An 18,080-nucleotide genomic window follows, 5' to 3' on the forward strand; every position below is an offset into this window, starting at 1 on the left:
AGTGCAGTCTTTTCATTTGTGAAAAGCACACCTTTCGTACCCATCACTTCATTTCTTAATTGACATTTTTATGTGTGCACAATTCAGCATAACATGGTCTTTTGGACCTCAGCACTGAAACTTCAATCATCTTATTGATTTTATACCGTGGGAGTCATTGCTTTAAAGACACAAGACAAAAAGTATAAATAGGACAAACACTGTCTGTCAGCTAAATTTAATCACTGCCATGTACCACTGCAAATAGTGAAGTACACATTGCCATGCACTTGTGCTGTACCTTTTGTTCAGTGATTGCCACTGTCTAGTATGTGCCAGTTAGGTCGGGAAGGGGTTCTCGTTAAATATAGTAGTTGTTTTTGCCAAATTCAGAAGCATGCTTTTCAGCATTTTTGTGTCAGCTTTCTTTATTTGTGATAGGCTGCACTCGGATATTGTTTTTCTTTAGGTGTCCATACAGTGAAGATGCCATGAAGCGAGCACTTCATGAGAGGCTCTCAGTTTCAGACGATGTCCCACCCATTGAGTTTCACTACAGCACGAAAATGTTTTGCCATTCTCGCCTTAAAGCTGTTGAAAACAACGCTGATTCTGCTGTGCCATGTGCTTCAAGTGAGTTTGTGTTCATTGGAAGATCTCATTATTTTCCCTTTTACATGAAAATGTTTGTTTGATTCACGCCATCAGCTTATTTTGCACCTTTTAGCAGTTTTTCAACATCTGTTATTGCAACGCTCTTTTTGTCCAAGATATAATTTAACGTAATAGTTCTGCAGAAACCCGCAATGTGAAGAGCAGTAATTAATTAAGGGAAAATTAGTCCTAGACCAGAACGAATTTTTCTTCAACTGCGAGGCTTTTCTTTCGAGGAACCCGTATAGGTTTCCTTTGTAGCAATTGGTATGATTGGGTGGCTGTCCCGTTTTCCATTAATCAAGATTTAATTTCAAGGTCACCTTGCTTGACCTATACAATTGGTAATGCTTACTCACTGCAAAAAACACATTGTGCCTGTGACCCCGTTTTGTGAACAAGCATGAAAAAAATTATAGTTGCGTACAGTAATTTCAGATGATGCTGCACAAGCTCTGTAAATGTTAGAGAATATGTCTTGTGACTTCAAATTTGCTTTTATTGCCAGAATATGTAGTATTTCTGTAATTGCGTGTCACATGGTTGTGTTTTTCAGGTATCTTGTGGTGGCTGGGATCAGACAAGGCAGTTTATGTTGGAGTCAATGGCTACAAGCAAGGAATTACTCGCAAGAACCTCTGCAAACCAGTGGCTAGGTGCATGACCAGATACTTATCATTCTGCATTCCGAGCAATGAAAGGAGACTAACCAATAAGTGTTTGATACCGTTAGATGCTGCTTTTGTTTTTGTATATATATTGAGTGTGCCTTAATTCTCTAGATGCAGTGTCAAATTACAGTATTTTCTCCACTTTTTCTGCATGCTGTTTGCATGCATGGGGAAGAACTATGGTGTGAGGGAATGAAAGAAGCTGCAAACTGAAACTCTGAAAGTTCAGCCACATCCACGTTTACTTCTAAACATTCATCTTGTGTGTTCATTATACAGGCTGCCAGTTTGTAGAAGAGAACTGTTTGGGCTGTTCCACAAGCTGATGCATGAAATCTCACCAGACAGGCTGCCCAAGATTCTCAGGCAAGTTCCGATTGCTGTGCTTTGGGGCACTGATAAGCTGCAACAGGAAAACTTTTGCAGTTTAAGCAACTGCACCTTAAAGAACCATGCAGAAGGAAATGGCAGCAGTATTGTGTAAAACTATTTAGTTATGAGAGCACAAGGTGTACAGCCCCAGATGTGTTTTCTTTGTTACCACTTGAAGTTTTCCTCAGGTACAGTGTTGCCTAATGTTGCATATATGCGACAGTAAGTTTCTTGCTTCAGAGATCAATGAAGTATAAGTACATTTGTTTAGACACGATTGCTATTTGTGGAGATGGGTTTGTACAAGGTTCACCCTACCAGCGGCCGTCAGGAAAGGGCATGACGCTCCTCCTCTCCGCAACGCACAAAGGTGCTACGGCAGGGTTCATTGACTCTCCGACGCAGTGCAGAGTAGGCTCCAGAGTCAGATCGCCAACGAACATGGGTTTATTCACCCAAGATACAGCACAGTGCGACAGTCATGGCGCTTGTGGGCAAAGGCTTACTGCAAGACCGATTGAGTATGTCTGCCTGGCTGCGCTAGGGCTAACTGGTAAGTGGTCCACCAAGCGCGAGAATGAGATGACGCGGGAGCAAAGGTCCCATGTAGTGAGCTTGTTGTGGGCCTGTTAGCATCTGCCACGGTGATAAAGTGCTCAGGGGAAGAGAGCTCGGGTGGAGAGGGCGCCCGGTGGCCGTAACTTGAAAGGCCAATCAGGGCGTGTCCTGATGACACTTGCTTGCGTGGTGTATTTAGCCGGGGAGAGAGAAGCACGGTTTGCATGGTAAATTAGCTCCGGCACGCTAGCCGTGTCCGTCACGTTGCCGTTACGGCGGTGGTTCCCGGAGATTGAGCTAAGCACAACGCGCAAGCTGGGGAACGAGGCGCAGGAAGGCACCTCGATTCCCACACATTTCGCTGATATATCTGAGTTTTAAAAGCTTGTGTGATGCATATTTTGCTGGTTCAGTCACAAGATCCTATCAGGTAGAAAATATGCGGTCCTATGCCTGTACCCCATTCCTGTGCAACTGACATATGAAACTCTGTGACAGCAGAGAACCACAGATGGTCGTCACACACATTACAGCTTTAGCTGAAAAAGTCCTCCAGGAACACTAAAATGTGCCTGTCTATGCTATGTCACTGGTCCCTCAGTTTAGAGAGCTCCCCTGAGACTTCCATGTGGCATACTTTTCTTGTACAGGCTCGTTTTTCTGGCTGCCACACTCATTCAGCAGTGTTGTGATGGGCTCACCATTTCATCGTGGTGCTAGCTGCATATCGCTCTTCCGTAGTGGTGGTGTGACAGGTTCTGTCTTCTGCTGTTGTGATGGCAGCATACCGTGCCTAACAAACTGTAGCTAGATGTTCACATTCTTCAAAGGACATGTTAGTTTAGCAGCAGCCCTGTGCTGTTGATGGCCCTGAATCTCTTTTGTAGGCAAGATCTTACAAGCACTTGCCATTTGACTAGTACACAGGGAGAGGTTCATTTTGCTTACAGTGCAGAAATGGATGTAAACTTAAGCAGTGAAGCCTGCAAGAAAATGTCTAACAACTTAAAATTTTATTGAGAACAACACAGAATAAGTACAAAAAAGCCAACACACACACACACACACACACACACGCACGCACGCACGCACGCGCGCACACACACACACACACACACACAAAATTCGAGGATGCTGACATGGTTATAAATGTTTATCTGATATAGAACGCTTGCACAATCTCACAAGTCTCCTGATCCCTGTGTGAATTAATGCTCGCGCCACTTGGGTAACTCTAATTGCTGTAGCTCTTGGACGACTCTGCTAACTTTTGCTGTGCGTTAACTGAGCTGGACAGCGTCGGCCGTGCACGCAGGAGCCTCAAAGGGAAGAAATTCACTCGTTGGGATCCGTTTTGAGACTGGTTTATTTACAAAAGACAGATCGAAGAAAGGAGAAAGGAAAGAGAGAAGAAACACAAAGTCCACGTTCTCTGTTGGCCCCACTGACGCATTTGTCCCTGTTGGGGGCGCCGGCGCCTCGTACTCAGTTGGCGGTTCGTCGAATAGCCGTGCGGGTAGAGGCGCCGGCCGGGACGTGGTGCAGCGGGGCGCCCCTTGTCCGTTTGCCGGCTCCCTCTCTCTCTTGCGCCGTTTGCAACTTTCAACAACCTCCCCCGCAGTGAGCGCCGGCTCATTCCCGGCCACCATTGTTCACACAGGCTGACACCTCGCTGAGCTCGAGTGGGTAGAAGGCTTGTATAGGTCGTCACAGTTCCCTTTGGTTTGGGAGAAGGATCTTGCAAGCACGTATTCGGCCGTCTCTTCCAGGAAAGGTCTCCAAAACACGACACATTTTCCACATCTGCCGTGGAGCCCGATCATCCCCAAGGAGAACTATGTCTCCCTCACCGATGCCTCTCCCTCTGCCTGGCTTTCCGACATGCGCTGAGCGAAGCTGCAGTAGGTATTCGTGCTTCCACCGTTGCCAGAATGAATCAACAAGCCCAGCGCGTCGCCTCCATTGGCTTGTTAGTGTCTCTGCTGTCAGTTTGACTTTGGTGGTTTCCCGGAAGGGAGGCAAGCTCATTAGTCTGTGACCCACGAGGAAATGGGCTGGAGTCAAGGGCATAAGCCCCCCCACGACCCAAGAGACAAAAGTCTACGGGCGAGAATTTACGGCAGCCTCGACTTGGGTTAGCGTTTGAATTTCCTGCACCCGATTGCAAACGAAGGGTTTCCACCTTTGCGCAGAACTCCTGATCCAACTGAGTGCGACAGTTGAGTCTGTTCAAGAGTGCACGGAAATGCCGTCCATGTTAAGTTGCTCTGTCAGGTAGCTTGCAAGCCATGCAACAATCAGCGCTCCTATCAGCTCTAGGTGCGGCAGTGACAGTCGCTTCAGTGGAGCGACTCTGGCCCTTGCCATTAATAGTGCTATGGTGATTTCACCCTCTTCATTTTGCGCTTTTATGTAGGCCACTGCACCGTATGCTTTCGGGCTCGCATAGCAAAATAAGTGCAGCTTAGTTTTTGTTTTGGGCGTGTCTTAGGTTACGAGCCAATATTCTTGGGACTGATATCCACCGAAGTTGAGGAGGCTGTTGGCACCATTTATCCCATGTCTCCTGTAAATCTGAAAGAAGCCTTTCATCCCACATTGTACCCTGCTGCCAGAGGCTCTGGAACATGATCTTCGCTGTGGTGGTAATGGTTGAAAGAAAGCCAAATGGGTCAAAAATGCGCACTGAGGACTGGAATAGGAATCGCTTCGCGTCCTGCCGACTTGCCAAAAATGCAATCAGGGCGGGCATCTCAAAAGTGAATTCGTCTGTGTCAGGCCTCCACTCTACACCGAAAATATTTGTTGGGCCCAGCTCCGGTAGAGCTTTTTGGGCGCTTTCAGTCTCGGCAAACGATGCAGTCAGTTCTGGGTGGTTTGATCACCGTTTCCTGAGGTTCATACCTCCAATCTTGAGTATGGACTGCGATTCTCTGATTATGCGCTCTGCCTCTTCTACACTGTCAGCACCAGTAACAAAGTCGCCTACATGCAGGTTTTCACTCCGGATCTTAGCGGTGCGAGGAAATTTCTCCCGTACCGTTTTGAGATGACGACGTAACGTAGCTGCGTGGAGGAATGGGCTACACGTAGAGCCAAATGGCACCTTTGTCATCCGGTACTCTTTGACTGGAGGGAACGTGTTGCCCTGCCTTGGTGTACTTTGATACCACAGAAAGTTGACAGCATCACGCTCACTCTCTGCAAGCTCGATTTGAAGGAAAGCCTTTTCTATATCGGACATTATGGCCACATTATGCGCTCAGAATCGAATCAGTACGTCCGCTAGGTTTGGATTTAGATTAGGTCCTGCGAAGAGGACGTCGTTCAGTGACAGCTTTCCCACCGCTTTGGAGGAGGCATCGAATACGACCCTCAACTTGGTTGTTTTGCTACAGAGCCGGGCAACACCTCAATGTGGCATGTAGTAAATGGGCCCCAGCGGGGACTCACCCAGTTCGTTCGCTTCCTCGGCTTGACCGGCTTGCGGGTAGTTCCTGATTGCCTGATTGTAGTCCAGAATAGTTTCATGTTGCAGCAGCTTCGCCGTTAATGAGTGAAGTCTGTGCGATGCTGTGCTCTTGTTGTCCGTCAAGTCTGACGCCTTGTCTTCCCATGGGAGAGCTACTTGGTATCTACCATTCTTGTGGGTGATGGTTTCTACAAAGGCCCGAGGAACGCTGTCGTCTTTGGCGGTCAACTGTGCATTGTCGACGGTCACAAGGTACTCCAGCTCCCTGAATGACCTCAGTTGACGAGAAATTTCGTCGGGTGCTGCGGTTACACCTACCCGCATCACTCCGGTGCCCGTTCGGAAGGTTGTGACAGATGATGTAGGCTCCGTGCCCTGCAATGTCCACCCAAACGCAGTCTCCATGGCCACGAGCTTCTCACTGAGGCGCTTGACATTTCCTGTTGCTATGTCCCAGTAGTGATCGGCCCCAATAAGTAGCTTAATTCCAACACCAGGATGGTAGCCGTCAGGTAAGGTGTCAGCAAGCTGGAGGTCCAGCTCATGAGCGATGCTGGCCGTGCAGTCGTCAGGTGGTGGGAGGAGGTCTCTGCAGATCTTGGGCACCTCTAGTGCTTCGATGCGGACGCTTGTATTGTTGCACCAGTTTCGCAGCCAGCATTCTATCCGATGACACCTTCTTTCCTCAGACGGCCTCTCGCTTCCAAAGGCGTAAATAGCTAGCTTCTCCCCTCCTTTGACGCGAAGATTAAGGTGCCGGGAGACCTCCTGTCGTATAAATGTTCTCTGGCTGCCACCGTCAAGCAGCATTCTCACCAGAGCACTCTTGTGCTGGCCTTCCGCATACGCTCGTGCAATCTGTAGAAGCACACGGGTCTTTCCCAGTGCCGGTCCCACTTGAAGCAATGATTGCACTGTGGTCTCTGCTGGTGCAGCATCTTCAATTGAAGGAGGGTGTGTCAGTCTTTGATTGAGCCCGCAGATGCCAGTTGCGTGTTGTCCAGAGCATTTGGCACACTTCAGCCACTTTGAAGTTCTGCACTCAGTGGCATGGTGCTTCTTTTTCGCACACTTGTAACAGTGCCTCTCTCTTGACATCACTTCCTTCTTCGTGTCTATGGGTACAGGGGTGACACAGTTTGCTGCTTGGTGTCCTTCTGCACCACAAAATGTGCATTGTGCCTCCCTATCGGTTACGGTGAGGACAGATGTCAATGGGTTTTGAGGATGAATGTCCCCTTTTATCGGTGCTTTCTGTCTGATAGCAGCGTCCTGGTACCCATGGCGTAATGCACTCAGGGCTCTCTCTCTGCTCTTAACCTCCTCTCTCATGAAATAGAGGAAATTGAGAAGCTCCTCTTGGGGGGTTTCAGGTGAGGCGGCCTTCCATCAGAAGTATGCCAAGCAAAGCTCGCTTGGGATGCTTTTATGGAGGACAATGAGAAGCAGCACGCCGTAGGTGCTCGACGACACTCCCAGCGCCTCTAGACTTCGGACTCCGGAGCGGATTTCGTCGTAGAGGGTCCTCAGCCTTTTGATATCCCGTAGATTGTGCACTGGGCGGACGTCAAGCAAGCGCGACATGTGGTCCTCTATTATGACATCCTCCTTCCCAAATCTCTCAATGAGGGTCTTCACCGTGATATCACAATTTCGATCGCTGATCGGCAACCCCTCTATGGCAGTGGCGGCTTTTCCAGTTAGGTAACTGGTTAAGTAGTGGAACTTGGCTATTGCAGGCAGGGTGTTTTTCTTGTGAATAGTCAATTCAAATTGATTCCAAAATTTCTGCCAAGAGCGCAGGTCCCCACTGAATTTTGTGATTTCTAACTTGGGTAATTTGGTTGTTGCTGATAGTGGCTGAAATGCCGTGGGTGGGACGGAGCCAATGTGGTGTGCTTCCTGCTCTGACGAGTTGCCTGTCACTGATGGAGTTGTCGATCGGCTCTCGTTGGCTGTCTGACTCCTGCGAGCTCTCTTGATCTTTGTTTTGAGGGAGCAGATCTTCTCGGTGTATGCAGCGCAAGCTTCTAATTCTGCATCTAATTCTTGAAGATATATCTTCTTTTCGATGCTCTTGTTAACAGATTTCAACTCATCTGGTTGTTCAAGGAGAAGGTCGAGGGGTTCCTCAAGCTCACCGACTTGGATGGTTGGCGATTGCAGTAGGTCGCTGGCCGCTGCGATGATTTCCTCGATTGCTTGTCGCAGGGCGGCTTGCTTCTTCTGTAGTCGTTCCATGGCGCTTTCGATGTCAGTAGGTGAAGTACTCCTGGGTTTTGGCACCAAAAAATGTGAATGAATGCTTGCGCCGCTGGGCTGACGAATTGCTGTCACTCTTGGACGACTCCGCTAACTTTTGCTGCGTATTAACTAAGCTGGATGCCGTCGGCCGTGCATGCAGGAGCCTCAAAGGGAAGATCTTCACTCGTTGGGATCCGTTTTGAGACTGGTTTATTTACAAAAGACAGATCGAAGAAAGGAGAAAGGAAAGAGAGAAGAAATACAAAGTCCACATTCTCTGTTGGCCGCACTGATGCCTTCGTCCCTGTTGGGGGCGCCGGCGCCTTGCACTCAGTAGGTGGTTCGCCGAATAGCTGGTGGAACGGATCAGGTTGCGGGTAGAGGTGCCGGCCAGGACGTGGTGCAGTGGGGCGTCCCTTGTCCGTTCGCTGGCTCCCTCTCTCTCTTGCGTTGTTTGCGACTTTCACCACCTTGTGTCTCATATTCACACATGTGCACTCAAGGAAAGGTTTGCAGCCATTTGACATACAATTGGCAGATGTCCCCTTTGCACTGCAAGTAAAATGAATCTTTGCCTATTTGCCCAGCTGTCCGCCTTGCTAAAGTGAGAGTAATGCTATTGCAAGACCCTGTTTATATAGATCGCATGACCAAGTGCTTAGAATGCCCACCTCTCCAAGGCACACACAGTGAGGGAAGAGGAGTGACTCCATGTTCCGAAGTGCGTGTGATGGGGAGGAGATAGGTGATAGCACTTGTGCTGCAGCAAGAAGTCAATAAGCATTGAGTGAGCTGAATTGTACTGCTGTTGCACTAAAATGACTAAACATGATGACATTGACAGCTTCTAGGAGCTGTGTGCTGTTCAGATAACATATATAGTCTTCAGAGTTGCACATTTTGATGCCTAATGCATAAAACTTGGTTGTATATATAGTTTTCAGATCCATTAGGAAAACACGGTACGTCTATAATCAGAGTTTCAAATTGGAACTTTTTTCATTCTGGTTTTCGTTTCAGTTCAGCGAAAATGGTTCAGTTCCAGTTGAACTCCGGAGCAAAAACATAACGGTTCATACCAGTTTGAAACAGATCATGTTCGTTTGCACAGCCTAAGAAAAATTACAGGAAAACAGCATAAATTTATTTTGCACATAAACTCCATGCTCCTGAGTTGCACGAAAAAAGATAATTTAAAAAATACAGAAAGCTGCGATTGCTTTTGTTCAGGTTGCAAATACAGTAGTTAAAGAAACATAACATCGGGGAGTGTTTTATTTTATATTAATATTTTATACATGAATCACATTATGGGAGGTGTTTTATTTATTATTAAATGAATAAAATACCTCAGAAGCTATATGTCAGGTGCAATGCGTGATTTCTTTTGCATCTACTTCAGTTCATATACCTGAGTAGTCAAAAGTGACTGCCCAGTTATAAGGAGCTTCTTCACTTTGGCAATTATAGATACAGGGCTGTGATATTGTAGTGATGCCTTTTCCCATTCGTGAGTGGTCTCTTGATCACTCACGAATGTAGCATCAAGAAAAGGCATCATCATCATCACCATCATCATCATCATCATCCTGGTTACGCCCACTGCAGGGCAAAGGCCTCTCCCATACTTCTCCAACTACCCTGGTCATGTACTAATTGTGGCCATGTTGTCCTCCCTGCAAACTTCTTAATCTCTTCTGCCCACCTAACTTTCTGCCACCCCCTGCTACGCTTCCCTTCCCTAGGAATCCAGTCTGTAACCATCGGTTATCTTCCCTCCTCAGCCTGCCAAACGCACCCCAGCCCATTCTTATTCTTCTGATTATTTCAGTCTCATGATCCGGATCCGCGGTCACCACCTGTCCGAAGTAGATGTATTCCCTTACCACTTCCAGTGCCTCGCTACCTATCGTAAACTGCTGTTCTCTTCAGAGACTGTTAAACATAACTTTAGTTTTCTGCAGATTAATTTTTAGACCCACCCTTCTGCTTTGCCTCTCCAGATCAGTGAGCATGCATTGCAATTGGTCCCCTGAGTTACTAAGCAAGGCAATATCATCAGCGAATCGCAAGTTGCTAAGGTATTCTCCATTAACTCTTATCCCCAATTCTTCCCAATCCAGATCTATGAATACCTCCTGTAAACACGCTGTGAATAGCATTGGAGAAATTGTATCTCCCTGCCTGACGCCTTTCTTTATTGGGATTTTGTTGCTTTCTTCATGGAGGACTACGGTGGCTGTGGAGCGGCTATAGATATCTTTCAGTATTTTTGCATACGGCTCGTCTACACCCTGATTCCGTAATGCCTCCATGACTGCCGAGGTTTCGGCTGAATCAGATGCTTTCTCGTAATCAATGAAAGCTATATATAAGGGTTGGTTATATTCCGCACATTTCTCTATCACCTGATTGATAGCTTGATTATGGTCTATTGTTGAATAGCCTTTACGAAATCCTGCCTGGTCCTTTGTTTGACCGACGTCTAAGGTGTTCTTGAATCTATTTGCGATTACCTTAGTAAATAGTTTGTAGGCAACTGACAGTAAGCTGATCGGTCTATAATTTTTCAAGTCTTTGGTGTCCTCTTTCTTATGGATTAGGATTATGTTAGCGTTCTTCCAAGGTTCCGGTACGCTCGCGGTCATGAGGCATTGCGTATACAGTGTGGCCAGTTTCTCTAGAACAATCTGCCCACCATCCTTCAACAAATCTGCTGTTACCTGATCCTCCCCAGCTGCCTTCCCCCTTTGCATATCTCCCAAGGCTTTCTTTACTTCTTCCGGCGTTACCTGTGGGATTTCGAATTCCTCTAGGCTATTTTCTCTTCCATTATCGTCGTGGGTACCACTGGTACTGTATAAATCTCTATAGAACTCCTCAGCCACTTGAACTATCTCATCCATATTAGTAATGATATTGCCGGCTTTGTCTCTTAATGCATACATCTGATTCTTGCCAATTCCTAGTTTCTTCTTCACTGCTTGTAGGCTTCCTCCGTTCCTGAGAGCATGTTCAATTCTATCCATGTTGTACATACTTCCTTATGTCAGCTGTCTTGCGCTTGTTGAAACTTGGAAAGTTCTGCTAGTTCTATTCTAGCTGTAGGGTTAGAGGCTTTCATACATTGGCGTTTCTTGATCAGATATTTCATCTCCTGCGATAGCTTACTGGCATCCTGTCTAATGGAGTTAGCACCGGCTTCTATTGCACACTCCTTAATGATGTCCATAAGATAAGTTCATGTCTTCAACACTAAGGTCATCTTCCTGAGTTAAAGCCGAATACCTGTTCTGTAGCTTGATCCGGAATTCCTCTATTTTCCCTCTTACCGCTAACTCATTGATTGGCTTCTTATGTACCAGTTTCTTCCATTCCTTCCTCAAGTCGAGGCTAATGCGAGTTCTTACGATCCTATGGTCACTGCAGCGCGCCTTGCCGAGCACATCCACATCTTGTATGATGCCAGGTGATGCCGCTTGCGGAAGAAGGTATTCATTATCCGAATATTATTCTGTTCCGCAAACTCTACTAATAACTCTCCCCTGCTATTCCTAGTGCCTATGCCATATTCCCCCACTGGCTTGCTTGCTTGCTTTTGCTTGCAGCCTGCTTCTTGCATACCCTGGCGTTGAAGTCTCCCATCAGTACAGTGTATTTCCTTTTGACTTTACCCATCGCCGATTCCACGTCTTCATAGAAGCTTTCGAATTCCTGGTTATCATGAATACATGTAGGGGCGTAGACCTGTACAACTTCAATTTGTACCTCTTATTAAGTTTCACAATAAGACCTGCCACCCTCTCTTTAATGCTATAGAATTCCTCTATGTTACCAGCTATATCCTTATTAATCAGGAATCCGAATCCTAGTTCTCGTCTCTCCGCTAAGCCCCGGTAGCACAGGACGTGCCCGCTTTTTAGCACTGTATATGCTTCTTTTGTCCTCCTAACTTCACTGAGCCCTATTATATCCCATTTACTGCCCTCTAATTCCTCCAATAGCACTGCTAGACTTGCCTCACTAGATAACGTTCTAGTGTTAAAGGTTGCCAGGTTCAGATTCCAATGGCAGCCTGTCCAGAACCAGGGATTCTTAGCACCCTCTGCTACTTTGCAGGTCTGACCGCCACCGTGGTCAGTTGCTTAGCAGCTGCTGGGGACTGAGGGCCGGGGTTTGATTGTTGTATTCATATAGGAGGTTGTGGCCAAGTACTGCACCAGGGTTGCCAATCCTTCTCTGGTGAGGGAGTGCATTACCGGTTCTGGTCACCGGGATCAGGCCGCACTCTAGGCCTGTTTATGCAATTTTATCTACACGTGGACTTTTTTCTTCTTTTTTTTTAAATCCGGTGGAAAATTTTGCAGCACCGGGATTCGAACGACGGTCCTCTTGCACGCGAGGCGGATGCTCTACCTCTACGCCACCGCCGCTGCTTTGGCAACGGCGGCGGTGTAGTGTTTTTGCGTTACTGTCAAAATTTAGAACATAGAAGCGCAGATGTAAGGCTGTGCCCATGACGACGTGACACGGCAGCATGCGGATGCACTGCATCCTTTGGAAAAAAGAAAGAAAATTTAACCAGAAAAGCTCTTGCATACATATAGAATCGAAACGAACTTACACTCGGGGTTGTGGTCACTCCTGGAAAGGTTGCTGCCTTCACTCTCGGGAGGAATTGCTCGGCCATAAAAGCGTTTGGGAGCCATTTCACTTTTCCGAAGAAAATAAGCCATATTCACGTTGTTGCATTTGCACAACATAGAAACGTTCCATCACCAGGAACAAACTATTCCGAGATAACAATGTTTTTCTGAATTTACAGAGTCAGGAGTACATAGAGCTTTGCATAAGAACTTTTTTGCGCTTTGTCCTATGGAGAAATACATCTACAATTGGCAAAACTTACCTGTATCACTGCTCGCGGGCGTGCGCAGCCTCTGCCACGTTTGCTTCGGTAGAAGATGCGAAGGATGAGCACTAATGCAAGCACAAGGTGGCGCGTTTTTGGGACGAATGTTGTAGAACTGCAACAACGTGTACAGGCAGCTCCAAACGGACTTTGCTTCTGTTTAGCAGCGTTCATCTGAAAGTTACGTAAATGCAACAAGGTGCAGTAAAGGGATAAAGTTCTCATAAACTTTTGATGCGAAAAGTTGTGGCGATTTGGGGAATTCGACGCACCATTGTGCGGGTGCATTTCACCTGTTTCTGCAATCCCTGTGCCTCACTCCCTCCTTGCTCCGAACCATTTGTCAGCAGTGGCGTTCCACTCGCGATGGTTCGTGGTCAGGGCGGAGCTACGACGTCATGAAGTGGCCCCTGGTGGCTACTCTCGTGGCATTAGCGGGTCTCTTCTACCTTGGGACTGCGCTGGGTACGTACATGCCTCCTCTCTCCCACCCACACCTTTGTGACTAGGATTGCGCTCACGCATGGTGCCTTTGCCTGTGCGGGGAGCGCGTACCTCGTGTTGATCCTGTCCGGACGCTAAACCTAAACACGGGTGCCTAGTACCTGCGTGAGGTCGTACCAGGCCGAGCCGCACTCATTGGATGCCCAAGCCGAAGGATATTGCCCGAGCTCTCGCGCAGTTGGCCCATTGGTTATCGTGAGAGCAAGTAGCATAGCTGCCGGGACTTTACCTAGTGGCATGTCCCGGCTTGAGCCTGTGCTCTCGCAGTGACGTGCTATAGGCACCCCTGACTGTATTTTTCGCCCTTGGTGCAGGACCCCTTTGGTTCCCGCTGCCCCGCTTGTGCAGTGTTGGGTGCCGCCGCATGAAATAAACTGTATCAGTTAACTCAGGGCAATACTGTGTTCTTGTGTGTGTTGCTCGGTAGCCCCTTGCAGCCTGAACTCACGCGCAGCAGCGCTAGAGGCTGACGGCTGAAGCGGCACTGTGGCTTGCTAAGCTCGAAACCGCGGTGATTAGTACTCCTGTGAGACCTTAAGGCCCCACAATGCATTGACATTTCCAAAATCGTGCTTTAGATTTTCAATTCCCGAACTTTGTGGGTTTAATGTTGTTATAAACATTTGATGCCAAAGATGCATTGACTTTTCTAAAGAAGTATATTGGACCATACAATGAGACTAGCAAAATAAACACACTACCAGACAAGTTGACAAAGCACACAGTGAGGTCCGATGAGATGAAGCATTTTGGTGGTTCATTTTTGCCGTCATGTCAGAGTAAATAATATTTTGCGCCAAAGCATCCATGTCAAGACACTAAAGCCAGCAAAAGTAACTACGTTCTCATTTATTTTTCTACTTTCACTTTTATTCGCGAGGACACATTGAGCCTCTTCATTTTTTTTGTGTTCTTGTTATTTGCGGGCTGCCGGAGCCTGCCAGAGCACATAATTTTTTCTCGTGTTGCCCCAACCACCGCACGTGCACGCACTTCGATGCATGTTCGTCTTTTTCTGGCTGAGTGGATTTTCGCCTGGCAAAGTTTTGGACGCTTTCTCGGTAGCAGACGAGAAAAAGAAACAATGCATGGTCGCTCATCGTCATCACTGCCGGAACACGAAGGATTGCAACGTGTTCGCTTCAGTGCAACCTCTCCGGAAAATTTTGTCTCGCCGAGCAGTATGCGTGCGGTTCTCTGTGCGCAAAGCATCTCACGTTTTCTTCGATATTCCTTTGGTAGCCACATTAGGTGTCCAAAGTAGGCATTTGATAGTGGTCAACATGCTTTCCTTTGCATTTTTTTCATTTCCGTGCCCCCGCCCCACAAAAGAAAAAAAAACATTGTTGCGGTGCAGCAAATTGTTGCATAGTGAAAGTTCGATTTTGTTCTTCTTTTGCGGAAAGTAATGGGCCATGGTACGCTTCAGTTGCCGGATACTCTTATTATAATATTGCGATAGCAATTATCTGGACACTCCAGGCGCATTCCTGCCGTCGCCCTCATGTTCCATATAAAGTCGAAGGGAGATAACATCGTGACCGTGCGCTGCATGCTGTATGTGCGAGTGAAAGCGTAAGGGGGTAGGGGGTGGCACGGGTGAGCCGACAATGGTGGCTCAGTCGTGTGTGCGCTAGGGAGAAAAGCGGGAAGGAAGCACGCCGCCTCCGTCGCTCACAATGCATCAAGGGGAGTGGATAGACTGTAATCTGTGAATCTGTGGTTGCAGAACATGTTTATTTGCCTAGTTTGACGCATTATATACAGTGACTTCTTCATAGATACATAGATTTATTGGAGACTTATACGTTTATTTAAATATCTTGTTGCAAGGTTTTGTGTATACGTGCAGCAAACTTTGTTTCCAGTGACACTTTTTTGCCCTTCATCAAGCTGTATCTTCGCATTTGTATATTGCATTGTATCTTTGCATTTCTGATATATGAGGGCGAGTCAATTGAAAATGAGCCTACCCACCCCGCGCAATAATGGTTCAGTTCATTATCTATGAGGCATGCGCGTAGCACATAGGCATCTCTCATTTACAAAAGGGACATGCAGGTGTGATGATAAAGGTGTAATCCAACATGTAATTAATTTTTTTCTTTAATTTTTTTCTCTTTCTTACTCTTTTACTTTAGTTTTATCTAGTTTCGAAATATTGCTTACTGCCATTATATTGTCTATTAATTACTTCATCTACTTAGATTTGTATCTCATTATTTATTGTTACTGCAATTGTACCAATTGAGCTGTTGTTGCTCGCTAAATGAACTTTTGTGTTAACCATGAACAGGAGATCCCAATTCAGTTTTAACTATGGGACCGCCTTCTGTATACTTCTATCTGTATATTATTTTTATGTAATAATAAAACTGATTGATTGAACGAAGGTTCTTTGATGCTCTCGTACACTGGGTTAAACATGGTTGTGTGACATAATGGACACTTCCAATGTTGAACAGCATGGTGTCGTGAGGTTTCTGATAGCTGAAGGTGTTTCCCAAAAGGTGTTTCCGAAAGGTGTTTCCTGTATGGCTGCCGTGTACATTGAACATTGCATTTCATTGGCCACTGTGAAGCGTTCGAGCAAACGGTTCAAAGAAGGACATGAAAGTTTCAAAGATGATCCAAGACCGGGCCAAAGCCACCGTGCTACCACCACGGTCATTTGGCAGACGCTCCAGCTAACTGCTGGGTCATCCCAGGAACCAAGACGTGTCAGCTTGAGTCAAGCGTGACAATCTCCTTCTGCGAAGCTCCCCTCCTTTCTGTGTGTCCAGTGAACAAAGGTGCGGGAGTGATTGTGTGAACCCTCACGCTCAATGCGGTTCCTTTGATGACTTTGGACGCTCCGATTAAACGAAGGTGGGGTGGCAGTTTTCCCTGGCCTAGGGATCTAGGGAGGACAGAGTGAGTTTAAGCAAACTTTTTCGGCTCCTCAGTGCGCTTCAATTCTGTCATGCTAGACTGATGAGACGTAACATTCTCCACTCATCACGTAGATATTGTAAATAAAACCCAGTACTCCTCGTTCTTGATGAGAACATGTTTCTCCCTTCAACATCGTCCTTAGCGTGGATGAGTTGGATGACGGCATGGGCCAGCTACCCCTTTTGACATGCCCGACCCCAACTCTTACACCGAATGCCTGCAGCTGAATTCATCGAGCACAATGACATGGGTGGCTTGCTTTACCCCTCACTCTAACTGTTCAGGTTCATCACATGCTTGGAACATGTTTACGAACTGCTTCAGTGGATGCAAACTTCACACTGAAAGTATCATGGATGTTTTGCCCATGATACATCATGCTTCCCCCTTGTAGATCACTTGCGAAGACCATGAAAAGATCCTAACCGCACATATTGCTAAGTTTTACGTTATCATGTGACTGCACTTTTTTTTGTCGAAGGTGAAAGCAAATGCAATCTGCTGAGGAAGTGTAATTCAGCCAAACACCTTATGCTAAGCAGGCTAAACTAGGTGTAGTGTAACTTATATCTCATATATATATATATATGCTGTATTTCTGTCTCCTTAACTTGCGCTGATATATTTTTTAGGGGTGTGGACTTCACCTTGCTGACTGTGCGAATTTGCTGAAGCAAAGCAAGTGGCTGCACTTTTGTAGTTCATTTGTTTTTCTGCCTATTTCCACGGCAATGCTGTCATTGCATTAGTTTGGAAATCTATTCCAGACAGTGGCGTAGCAACGGGGGGGGGGGGGGGGGAGGTGCCGTGGGCCCCGGTTGCACGGGGCCATAAGGGGTGGTGGGGGTGTCATATACGTCTGAAGACACCCGAAAATTGGCGATATCCTCGCCTTCCTCGACTGCACCCGGGGGGGGGGGGGGGGTGACAGAAGACCTAAGGGCCCCGGGTGCCAGACGACCTAGCTACGCCACTGATTCCAGATATCAATGATCTGTGCCCTACCGCCTAATGTGTGTTTTCATACTCTGTGATGCCTGTATTGTTAGCATTTACTTACAGAATGCACAGAGACGACGAGACGACGACAAAAATGCGCCTGGAGTGTCCATATAATTGCTATCGCAATGATATGTCTGCACATAAGCCATGTAAATAATATCAATAAGCCACTTCTGTTACCAAATATTCGATATTCAATTCTATGTTCGGATGTCGTTTTTCTCGATTATACGTATCTGATTTGACTAGAAAATTTCGCCATTCGAACACTGCTAGAGAGAACCAATTTCCTGGCGTCTTTTGATGTATGCGAAGCGCAACACAAAGATACTAGCAAAAGGCTCACAGCGGTCGTGTTTGTCTTTCTTTCACTATCGCTTCGTTGTTTTCTTTCCGCACTTCGGTGTTTCGCGCTGAAAATCACGCCTTCAGCGTAGTCCAACTCATCCGAATAGCTAGCCGTAAGCAAAAGGCTCAGCTGCGGCGTCTTGTACGCTTTTGAAGTTGTGTGCGGAAGTCGTGGTAGTGAAGCAACTTACCGGTGGCCTTTTCTCTTGCAGGGAAGACGACCTGCGAACTTACACGCAGTTCAAGCAGGCTGCAAAAGTCTATCAGAACAGGAAAGTAGACTTTCACGCCCGCCTGCCTGGATGGACCGACAAATCTCCAGACTTACAAAACTTCACAATCGCTGAAAGTGTGTGATTCTCAGCGGCGTCCAACGACACTGATCACGTGCAGTGCTGGAAACATGCTATTAAAAGAACTTTCTGCTACT

At 46.8% G+C, this 18,080-nt stretch overlaps 1 protein-coding gene across 9 annotated transcripts in view; it reads left to right on the forward strand.

Moving 5' to 3' along the window:
* The window catches only part of Adat1 (Adenosine deaminase, tRNA-specific 1), a 35,103-nt gene extending 17,023 nt beyond the window's left edge, over positions 1-18,080 (forward strand). For 3 of the 9 annotated variants that reach the window (XM_075701624.1, XM_075701635.1, XM_075701648.1), the window contains 4 exons: positions 449-612; positions 1,190-1,289; positions 1,584-1,670; positions 17,863-18,080. In XM_075701624.1, the coding sequence (XP_075557739.1) occupies positions 449-612; positions 1,190-1,289; positions 1,584-1,670; positions 17,863-18,007 (496 nt within the window). In that variant the 3' untranslated portion in view covers positions 18,008-18,080. Of the gene's footprint in view, positions 1-448; positions 613-1,189; positions 1,290-1,583; positions 1,671-13,209; positions 13,328-17,862 lie in introns of those variants that run through there. The other 6 variants (XM_075701665.1, XM_075701657.1, XR_012830005.1 and 3 more) reach the window with 5 other exon arrangements.

This window comes from Dermacentor variabilis, chromosome 1 (genome assembly GCF_050947875.1).
Source record: "Dermacentor variabilis isolate Ectoservices chromosome 1, ASM5094787v1, whole genome shotgun sequence".
NCBI lineage: Eukaryota > Metazoa > Arthropoda > Arachnida > Ixodida > Ixodidae > Dermacentor > Dermacentor variabilis.